The sequence below is a fragment of the Arachis hypogaea genome, chromosome 11 (assembly GCF_003086295.3).
Source record: "Arachis hypogaea cultivar Tifrunner chromosome 11, arahy.Tifrunner.gnm2.J5K5, whole genome shotgun sequence".
In the NCBI taxonomy this organism is placed as follows: Eukaryota; Viridiplantae; Streptophyta; class Magnoliopsida; order Fabales; family Fabaceae; genus Arachis; species Arachis hypogaea.
The window spans coordinates 5,951,626-5,961,633 of record NC_092046.1 but is presented as its reverse complement, the minus strand read 5'-3'; the positions used below and the strand labels follow the sequence as shown (position 1 = coordinate 5,961,633).

The 10,008-nt window shown below is 38.3% G+C and overlaps 1 protein-coding gene and 1 long non-coding RNA gene across 2 annotated transcripts; one reads left to right on the top strand and one right to left on the bottom strand.

Moving 5' to 3' along the window:
- The first annotated feature begins 168 nt into the window (after window positions 1-168).
- LOC140175996 (uncharacterized) lies at window positions 169-7,070 on the top strand. The gene is made up of 6 exons (XM_072205837.1): window positions 169-262; window positions 382-1,287; window positions 1,501-1,763; window positions 2,044-2,100; window positions 2,263-3,237; window positions 6,957-7,070. The coding sequence occupies exons 1-6, from the start codon at window positions 169-171 to the stop codon at window positions 7,068-7,070; spliced, it is 2,409 nt and encodes an 802-aa protein (XP_072061938.1).
- Window positions 7,071-7,923: 853 nt separating this feature from the next.
- Window positions 7,924-8,780, bottom strand: LOC112723762 (uncharacterized). The gene is made up of 2 exons (XR_003163157.2): window positions 8,585-8,780; window positions 7,924-8,414 (listed from the first exon to the last, which is right to left on the bottom strand). It is a non-coding gene; the product is annotated as an uncharacterized lncRNA (long non-coding RNA).
- Between the last annotated feature and the right edge of the window lie 1,228 nt (window positions 8,781-10,008).

The window sequence follows — 10,008 nt, the reverse complement described above, 5'->3', positions numbered from 1 at the left end:
AGTGTTTTGCAACGTTGTTGGAATATAGTTTGTTTAACTAAGATGTGGAGAACCTAAATTATAACATCAGATTTGCTATTTAAAACACAAATCGAATAAGTTAAATCCTTTGATACATATTTACTAAACCCTAGCAGAGAAAGAGTACGTACTCCGTACTCAGAGAGAATGAGAGAAGGAGAGAGCGGGAACGAGTGTTTGAGGGCGAAACACAGTGAGGATGGCGGCCATGCCGTCGGAAGAGATAAGGGGAAGAGTGTGGGTGGGGTGCATCCGGTGTCAAGGAGGGTTTTTCACGAGGGGGTTTTTCAAATCCTACAAAGATCTCCTTTAGAGATAAAGTCATTGGTCCAGAGAAATCGAAGGCGTTTGCACTTGCAGGATCTTTATCTGGGGATAGTATAGCCACGGTGGTGGGCAAGCAGGGCGATTCCCAACCTCCATGTGTAAACTTCACTGAAGAAGCCAAGCTTTGTTTGGCAGAGCCTTATCGAGAAGCTTTAGTGATTAAGGTTCTTGATAAAAATTATAGTTACACAGCTCTTTCACACAAGCTTCGGATGGTTTGGCGCATCAAAGGTGGCTTTGATCTGCTTGATGTGGGGTTTGGGTACTTCATGGTAAAATTCGATGCATGTGAAGATCGTGAGAAGGTCATGCTTGGTGGCCCGTGGTTGATTGAGGGGCACTATGTTGCTGTAAAACCGTGGGATATAGATTTTCGGCCATGTGAGCAATCCTTCGGGTCTACGCTTGTATGGGTTCGGATTTCGGGGCTCCCAATCTGGTGCTATCAGGAACAGGCCATGATGCGTATTGCTTCTGCAATAGGAGTTCCCATCAAAGTGGACTTAGCCACTATATTGACTGAGAGAGGACGATATGCCCGAGTATGTGTTCAAATAAATTTAGGACTGCCAGTGATCAAGCATATCATTGTGGAAGGCGTAACTCATGTAGTGGAGTATGAAAGTTTAAATTTAATTTATAACTCTTGTGCACGTTATGGTCACGATATGGCACAGTGCTTGGGTAGAGACTCTAGGGAAGGAAAGAGTGTTGATTCTGATGCCACCAAGCCACGGGATGGTACAAAGACAGTGCCACATCCTGAGACCAAAATTCACAATTCAAATGAAGTAGAACCTAATGTGGTAGGTGGCGTTACTGGCGAGAATCCTGCATCGAATTTGCAAGAAGATTTGGAGGCTAATAATTTGGAAGGAAATAATGTTGAGGAGGCTTGCATGCATGATGAACCAGGCTGGGAGCAAGTTGTGAGGAAAGGTAAAACCAAGCTGGGTCAGAAGCAATCTAACAAGGTCCAAAGAGGCATTCAATCCAGAATCGATTCGGGTAGAGTAATCAGGCCCACCATTCACTTCTCTCACACGAATGGATCAAGCTCCTATCGTGCTAGGGTCGGGTCATGAGTCAAGGTCGGACACAGCGCTTCCCGTGTTGGTGAGACGTCGATCTCCTCAACCCGATACACCCCAGTGCCTTGCGGGTCCTCTCTCCGGAAACGACCAAGGCCGGGGTCCCTACAGAGCTCGCCAGTTGAGAAGAATGGAGGCACGGTGGTGGAAGCATCGTCATGTCTTCCTGCAACCGTGAAGGAGGGTGTTACCGTGGCAGTTCCATTGGAGAAGGAAGGCGCATTGCCGGCTGTTACTGCGTCGGTAGGCGGGATTAAGGAGATATTCCAGGGAGATCTGGCAAACCTGAAGGTCACGGGAGTCACTTCCGCTGGGCAAGCCTCGGTTTGAGGTTGGTGAAGCACTTTGATTTCCTTGTTTTATATTTTTATATTTTATATTATGGATAGTTTAAATATAATAGCTTGGAATATTAGGGGTGCTTCTAATAAGTTAGCCCGGGTGAATTGTAAAGAGCTGGTTAGGAAATTTAAACCTGTAATTTTTATTGTGGTTGAAACTCACTGTCCTTTTCAACACTTGAAAATGTTCTGGTTATCACCCTATTGGTATAGTGGAGGCGTCAGGACACAAGGGGGGTATTTGGTTACTTTCTGCAATACAGGGTGTTCACTGTAAATGGGTTGATGCTTTCGATCAGTGTGTTACAGTTGAGGTTCAGGTAAATAATGTGATTTGGAGGTGCAGTGGTATCTATGGTAGTCCTCAATTTAATACCAGAGTTTTGCTATGGGATTATCTTGTTACTCAGTCTTCGTCTTTCTGCGGGCCATGGATTGTTCTTGGTGATTTTAATGAAGTACTATTCTCTCATGAATCTAAGGGTTGCCTCTTCTCGAGTCATCATGCAGATCGGCTTGCTGCCTCTCTAGGGGATAGTAATCTGTTTGACTTTAAGACTATTGGAAGACAATTTTCTTGGTACAGAAGGGTTAAAAATGGTGTTGAGGTGGCGAAAAAACTTGACCGGGTTTGTATCAATAGTGGCTGGCTATCTCTCTTTCCAGAGGCTTACGCAGAAATTTTAAATAGGCTTCAATCTGATCATTGTCCTATCCTAGTACGCTGTACAGGTCGTCCCCAACCGAAAAAGAATAGACCTTTTCGGTTTATTGCAGCTTGGGCAACTCATCCGGGGTACAGAAATATTGTGAACCAGTCATGGCAGGCTGGCTACAGAGAGATGCATGGCAAGCTTTCAGAAGTGCAGAAGAACTCTTTGGAGTTTAATTCTAAAGTGTTCGGCAATATTTTCGTTAGAAAATGCAAATTGGAGAGACAGATTAATTTTCTTCAGAAGCGACTTGAAGTAATGGAAGATTTGTCTATGCGGCAAAAAGAAAAACAGCTGATTGAGGAATTTAATAACACGCTTGTGCAGGAGAAACTTCTATGGTTTCAAAAATCCAGAGAGCAGTGGGTAAAATTTGGGGATAGAAATACCAAGTTCTTTCATGTCCAAACTCTTGTGCGGAGAAAGCATAATAAGATTCATGGTCTCTTTCTTCAAGACGGGGTGTGGGAAACGGACCCGGATGTCCTTAGAAGGGAAGCTGAATCCTTCTATAAACGCCTATTCTGCCAGTCGGAGGATGTAGACTTAGGTTGTCTTGGTGATGTGCCGCTGCCTTCCCTGAATGATGAAGCCTGTTGTAGCCTCACAGCGCCAGTTACTCTGGAAGAAGTTAAGTCGGCTGTTTTCAGTATGCATTCTTTTAAGGCGCCGGGCCCTGATGGGTTTCAGGCTTTCTTCTTTAAAGAATACTGGAAGATTGTTGGTTTTGATGTTTGGACTATGGTTCGTCATGCGTTCTCTGGTTTGGATATGGATCCAAGGATGATGGAAACTCTTGTGGTTCTTATTCCGAAGGTAGAAAACCCGGTTTCCATGAAGGATTTCCGACCAATTAGTCTCTGTAATGTGGTTTACAAAGTTATAACGAAGGTCCTGGTCAATAGACTTCGTCCCCATCTCAAAGAGATTATTGGGCCCCTTCAAGGAGGGTTTATCCCGGGGAGAGGAACCCCTGACAACATCATTGTAGCACAAGAGGTTCTCCATTTCATGAAGAAGACAAAGTCAAAGAAAGGCACCCTGGCCTTTAAGATTGATTTGGAGAAAGTGTACGATAGAGTGGATTGGGGATTTATGAAACAAACCCTGGTGAGTTTTGGCTTTCCTCCTCCGACAGTCAATCTGATTATGCGTTGTGTCACTGCTTCCTCACTGTCTATCCTCTGGAATGGGGATAGATTAAATAGCTTTACTCCGAGCAGGGGTCTTAGGCAAGGAGATCCTATATCACCGTATCTGTTTGTGTTGTGTATGGAGAGATTGTCCTGTTCTATTAATCAGCAAGTTGATAAGGGCTTGTGGAAGCCAGTTGCGGTTTCTAGAGGGGGTCCAAGAATTTCTCATTTGATGTTTGCCGATGATTTGCTTCTTTTCTGTAAAGCTGAAAAACAGCAAGTTCAAACTGTAATGGTAGCTTTGGAAAATTTCTGCAGAGCCTCTGGGATGAAGGTTAATGTGGAAAAATCTAAAGCGCTATGCTCCAGGAATGTTTCAGCGACAAGAAAAGAGATTTTCACTGGAGTCTCCTCCATCAGATTCGTTCAGAACTTGGGCAAGTATTTAGGGGTGAACCTTAATCACTCTCGGGTGACACGCGCAACTTTCAACGATGTTTTGGACAAGATTCGGGGAAGGCTAGCCAGCTGGAAAGGAAGATTGCTTAATAAGGCAGGCATACTCTGTTTGCTCAACTCGGTAGTGACTGCGATTCCTACTTATCGCATGCAAGTATCTCTCTTCCCTAAAGGGGTAACTAATAAGATAGAATCCATGATGCGAAACTTTCTATGGAAGGGTCAAGTTGATGGTAGAGGCCTGAATCTAGTTAACTGGAAAGTGTTGGTCACTCCTAAGAAGTTTGGAGGTCTAGGAATTAGAGATCCTTTTTGTGCCAATATTGCTCTTCTTGGAAAACTAGTTTGGCAACTTTTTCACCATCCCAACAAGCTATGGGTTCAACTGTTGACGGAAAAATACCATTCTTCTAAGGATGATTGTTTTAGTCAGTCTCGAGGAAGGGGATCTTATGTTTGGAAGAGTATATGTCGAGCTTGGGATATCCTAAAGGAAGGTTTTAGTTGGTGCATTGGGGATTTGGAACAGAACTTTTGGTTTTCTAAATGGAGAAGAGAGGGGCGACTGTGTCAGGAGATGGATTATGTTCACATTTCTGATTCGGATCTCAGGATCTTGGACCTTTGGTCATCTGGACAGTGGAACCTTGAGAATATCTATTCTCCTCTGAATCAGTCTCTGCAGAGCAACATTAACTCTTACAACCCAGATGTTCAAGCTGGTTCAGAGGTCGGTTGGGGTTAGACTGGTGCGGCCTCAAAGGTTTATGATGCTCATAGTGGTTATTTATGGCTCAGTAAGAAGATGTTTAGTTGGGAGGATAGGGGTAATTGGCTTTGGCTTTGGCGTCAACATGTTCCGGAAAAGCACAAATTTTTGGCCTGGCTATGTCTTCGGGAGGCTCTTCCTACTGCTGCATTTCGTTTTAGAAGGGGCATTTCGCACACGGATAACTGTCCACGATGTTTCTCAAGTCAGGAGTCGGTTTTACATTGTATTCGGGATTGTCCAAAAGCCCAACTTGTTTGGCAAGCTTTAGGGATCTCCGATCAACCAGTGGATTTGATGAGTTGGTTCTTACATAATAGCAAACATCGCCCCTTTAGATTCTTTTCTGGTCTCTGGTGGATTTGGTGTTCGAGAAATAACGAGATCTTTCATCCTCACGAGCATTGGACCACAGACAAGGTGATTGGTATGGCTTTGTCCTTAGAAAAGGAGCTCCGAAATATTTTTGAGTTGCAACGACTATCTATCCCCTCAACCATTAGTGGCTCTTGGATTCCCCCTCAGTGGGTACCTTTAAGATTAATTGTGATGCTAGCTATCCTGGCAGTGGTGCTCGAGTTGGTTTTGCTTGTGTTAGCAGAGATTGGAAGGGAAGGTGGCAACGAGGCTGTCTGGGAACAATTGAGAGTCGTAGCATTTTGCAAGGAGAGTTGTTTGCTATTTGGAGAGGCTTTTTTTTTAGCATGGGACTCGGGACAAAGAGACATTATATGTGAGACAGACTGTGTGGAGGCTTTTACTATTGTCAATAATTTACAAGATTGCTCTGGGTTTATTGATCCTTTGGTGTTAAAAATCCGAGATATCATGTCTTGGAAATGGCGTGCTGATCTTCGGTTGATCTTGAGAGATGCAAATACAGTAGCAGACATCATGGCAAAGACTACAATGAGGACTATTTCTCCCCAAGTGGAGCTTCCATTGCCTTGGAAGGAGTTTGAGAGTAGTATTCAGCGGGACTGCCTTTCTTAAGCAGTTTCTTGTTTTTTTTTCTTTCTTAGTTTTTGTTTATTTTCTTTTAAGTCACCAAAAAAAAAAAACACAAATCGAATCATTTAATTTGTGTATTTAAATTTTTTAAATTTATTGATATATTGTACATTTTAATTTTTTAATTTTTTAATACATAAATATAACTCTTAAAATTTGTGTACTTCACTTAAATTAGACTCTCAAATTTTATTTTTCTCCTCTTTTCTTAATAAACCTGACCATTTGATTTATTCTATAACAATTTTTTTAAAAAAAATAACTCCATACTAAAAAAAATACCAACCTTTTTAATAATTATATATTACACACTTATTTCCTCCATATAAAAAAAAATAATACTTTACGTCTAAGTGATTTCACTAACCAAGTTTAACTAAATGATTTAGAGTCACACGCCACACTATTTATATCAGACTTTTAACCTAAATCTCCATTTCTTCGTTCGTCTTCAACATAAACCTTCCCTTTTTGTTTTCTTCTTCGATTTTGGTGTGTTCTCCTATGATTTTATTCTTTTTTTCTTTAGATTTTGAAATGCTTTTTTTTTTTTGAAATCGAACAGTGTAATTAAAATCGTTTAGGTTTTGCGTGTTCCAAAACAATGAATAATTTTAGTTCAAATCAGTTGAATGAGAGTGATTTGAATTATTTTTCTGAATCGAATCAAGTGGACAGGATTTGAATCATTCTTAATTTTATCTAGTTTCATTCTTTGACAATTTTGAATTGAATTGAATGGAATAAAATCTGATGCAATTGAATAAAGTGATAATGAATAATTTCATTCTTCTTTGCTAAAATTAGTGTTGCTTATGAACATAATTTTCGATTCATTTGTTATTACCCAATGGTATTGTTTTGATAATATTCCGTTCATTCTTCAATAAATTTGAATTGAATGGAATCTAATGCAATTAAATAAAGTGATAATGAATAATTTTATTTTTTTTGCTAAAATCAGGTTATTTATGAATTTAAATTTGGATAGAATGTAGGAGTTTTTTAATTTATAAAATGCACAATTTTTGGTTCATTTGTTATTACACAATAATTGTATTATGATAATATTTTGGTTCATTTTGTAGTCCATGTGTGTTATCGATGAACAATTTATCCCAAAAGTTGGGATTACTTTTAAGACACTTGAAGAAGTTGGAAAAATGTGTTTGTGCATTGATAACCGATTTGCTTTTGATTAGGCAAAAATATGTTTGTGCATGTTAGTACATTTGCTAATATATGATTTACTTCTTTTGTAGTTAAACTTTTTAGATAGTGGATCAATGATTCAGTAAAACTCCAGCCGTTATCATACACATAATATGAATTATCTTGGAAAGGATATAAGGCACTATAATAGAAGTTTTGGTGTTTAGTAAAATAAATTTTGATTCATTGATGTTTTACTCATATAATGTTTTTCTCTTTAATGAAAATAAAGGTTAATTTTTTATTTGTGTTTTATTCTATTGAATAGTCATTTTTTTATTTTTTAAATTAGTTTTTATAATTGTTTTATGGTAAACAATTTAAATGTTTATTAAAATAAATTTTGATTTATTTATTATAATTTTTGGTTCATTTGTGTTTTAGCCGCTATTAAAATTTGATAAATATATTCGATCTATTCGATGTGAACTTACATTCATTTAACATATTCTTATCCATTATATACATCTGCAAATTTTACATCCAAATACTTGTGTAGAGTTTGCTCCGGAAGCCTACATCCTTCATGTACATGTCTTTATTATAGTTCTCATTATGATCAACAAACGGGTAATGCTCGAGACAATGAAGTGGTATGGCACCAAATGAGGAATTAAGTGAAGTTAGAAAATAAGTAAATTCTTCTAGAGGAAACTTAATTCCTGCATGTTGATTTCTAAAAGGATGTGGACAAACCACCAATAATAGCTCCTTTATGGGGTTTTCTTTTTAGTTTTTTTTTGTAGGGTTAAATATTTTTTTCATTTTTAAAGTTTGAAATAAAAATTAAAATTGTTTTTGATCTTTTTTTATTATTAAAATTATCCACAACATTACAAAATATTATAAAATAATCTTTTTTTATTTTAATTATATTTTTTGACCAAACTATCTTACACTATTAATAAAAATAATATTAAAAAGAAAAAAAAGAAAAACCCCACCCCACCCCACTGACAGCATCTCTTCGCTCTCTTCCCTCCCATCCCCAATCCCCTTTTTCCTATACACTAGAGTCTCTTTGAACTTCCCCACCCCCCACACATCCCAAACCCCATCCTACCATCATCGTCAGTTCGAATTAAAAATAAAAAAAAAACTCCTCACACACACCAATTCATATCCAACCTCCTATTACCTTATTGCACTTTTAATAGCCTCAAGCCATATTATATTAATCCATCACCAACCTTATAGTAAATGTAGGAAAAACTCTCATATGAAGGCAGAAACAAAGTAATCTCTACCATGCCTTGAAATAACTTTCCCAGCAAATCTACCTGCTCCCTTCGACATGGTCATCAGGAGAAAGGAGAGATTGCTGCAAGAATCCCCTGCATCAAATAACATTAGAAATTTAATGTGGGTTTCAGATATATTATATTTGTAGAAAATTACACTCTATATTGTGTTATTTGGTAACCAAGGCTGCATTTTCTTCTTTACAGTTGAAATTTGAAGTGGTTGCAATGAAAATGAAAAAAAAAACAAACAATGTTATTACCTTTCGAGGGGATCAATCTGATAGGGATATATTTGGGATGTGAGCAATCTTGACCCGATTTTCTCCACTTTCAGGATCATATTTGCACTTTAGGACGAAGTGGATTGGGGGTGGGAGTGGGGGAGTTTGAAGAGACTCAGAGAGCAGGGGAGAAGAGAACGAAAAAGAGATATTGGGGAGTGGAGTTGGTGGGGTGGAGTTTTTTTTTTTTTTTTTTTTTTAATATTATTTTTATTAATAGTTAAGGGTAATTTGGTTAAAAAATATAATTGAAATAGAAAATGATTTTATAATGTTTTGTAATATTAGAGATAATTTTAATAAAAAAAAAAGGTCGAGACAATTTTAATTTCCACCATATTTCTTAGAAACAAAAAAAAGTACTTAACTCTTTTTTTTTATTATATAATATTATGTACAAGTTTTGCACTTCTCATTCTATAGTATTTAAAAAGATGCTGAACAGCACTCCTTCTACAGGAGCCTTCAAAAAGTTGTTCTTCCATGCTAAATTAGTGAAGGTGAATGAAAGAATCATATGATGCCATTAATTGGAAAGTGGTAACATGACCAACTTAGTTACGTTCAAGCAAAGTACTACACTACTACCCCATGCTGAACTTAGCATATTTCCTATAACCTATTTTTCATTCTAGACCACACTTTTCTACTATTTTTTTGTCCTCCACTAGAGGATTTTTCAAGAAAATGACAAATCGATCACTGACTTTTTAGTTTGTAGTCATTTAAGTTTTTAAGAATTTAAAAATATATTTAAATTTTTAACTTATTCAAAATCTGGACATATCGATCATTGAGCTTAATTTGTCAAATTTTAAAAATTCTGTCACATGTGCATCCGTATCAACTAAGTCAATACAACGGGAGTCGAGTAAATACCCATAATCATCCCTGAGATTCACGCAAATACCCATAGTAATTCCTAAAATCCCGATTTTTCTATTGTAGTCCTCCAGATAGAGTTTCGAGCACTCAAACTGGTCCCTGACCATATTTCATGTGATGACTCATCACCGGAGCGCTGACGTGGCCTCAGATTGCCACGCTGGAGGGCTCCCAACGGCTAGCTAAGCTGGCTAATTTTCAATTTGTACCCATATTGGTCCCTCGTACTATATGTAACCCTAAATCCCCAAATTCTTAGATACTTCATCCCTTCCTCTTGTCATCTCTTATTCTTCTTCTTCTTTCGTACAGTTCTTCCTGTTCTCACACAGTTCCACCTGAAGCTGCTACTCAGGTCGATGATGGGTGGTGGTAGCATTGCAGGTGGAAGCTCTATTCGTTCCCCATCTAGCTGGAACCGAACTAGAATGCAAACGAAGAGCAGAAGATCAGTCCCGCCAGAATGGTGCCGCTGTGGCTGCAGGCCGGTCCTCAGATGGTCTGGCACAGATTCGAAT

What these genes read in the sequence shown, in the direction of transcription:
- LOC140175996 (XM_072205837.1), top strand. Translation starts at nt 169, where the DNA reads ATGAGAGAAGGAGAGAGCGGGAACGAGTGTTTGAGGGCGAAACACAGT. An exon ending in GGAGCAAGTTGTGAGGAAAG is followed by an intron (nt 1,288 to 1,500) that starts GTAAAACCAAGC and finishes GATACACCCCAG; the next exon opens with TGCCTTGCGGGTCCTCTCTC. An exon ending in GTTTTGATGTTTGGACTATG is followed by an intron (nt 3,238 to 6,956) that starts GTTCGTCATGCG and finishes TTCATTTTGTAG; the next exon opens with TCCATGTGTGTTATCGATGA.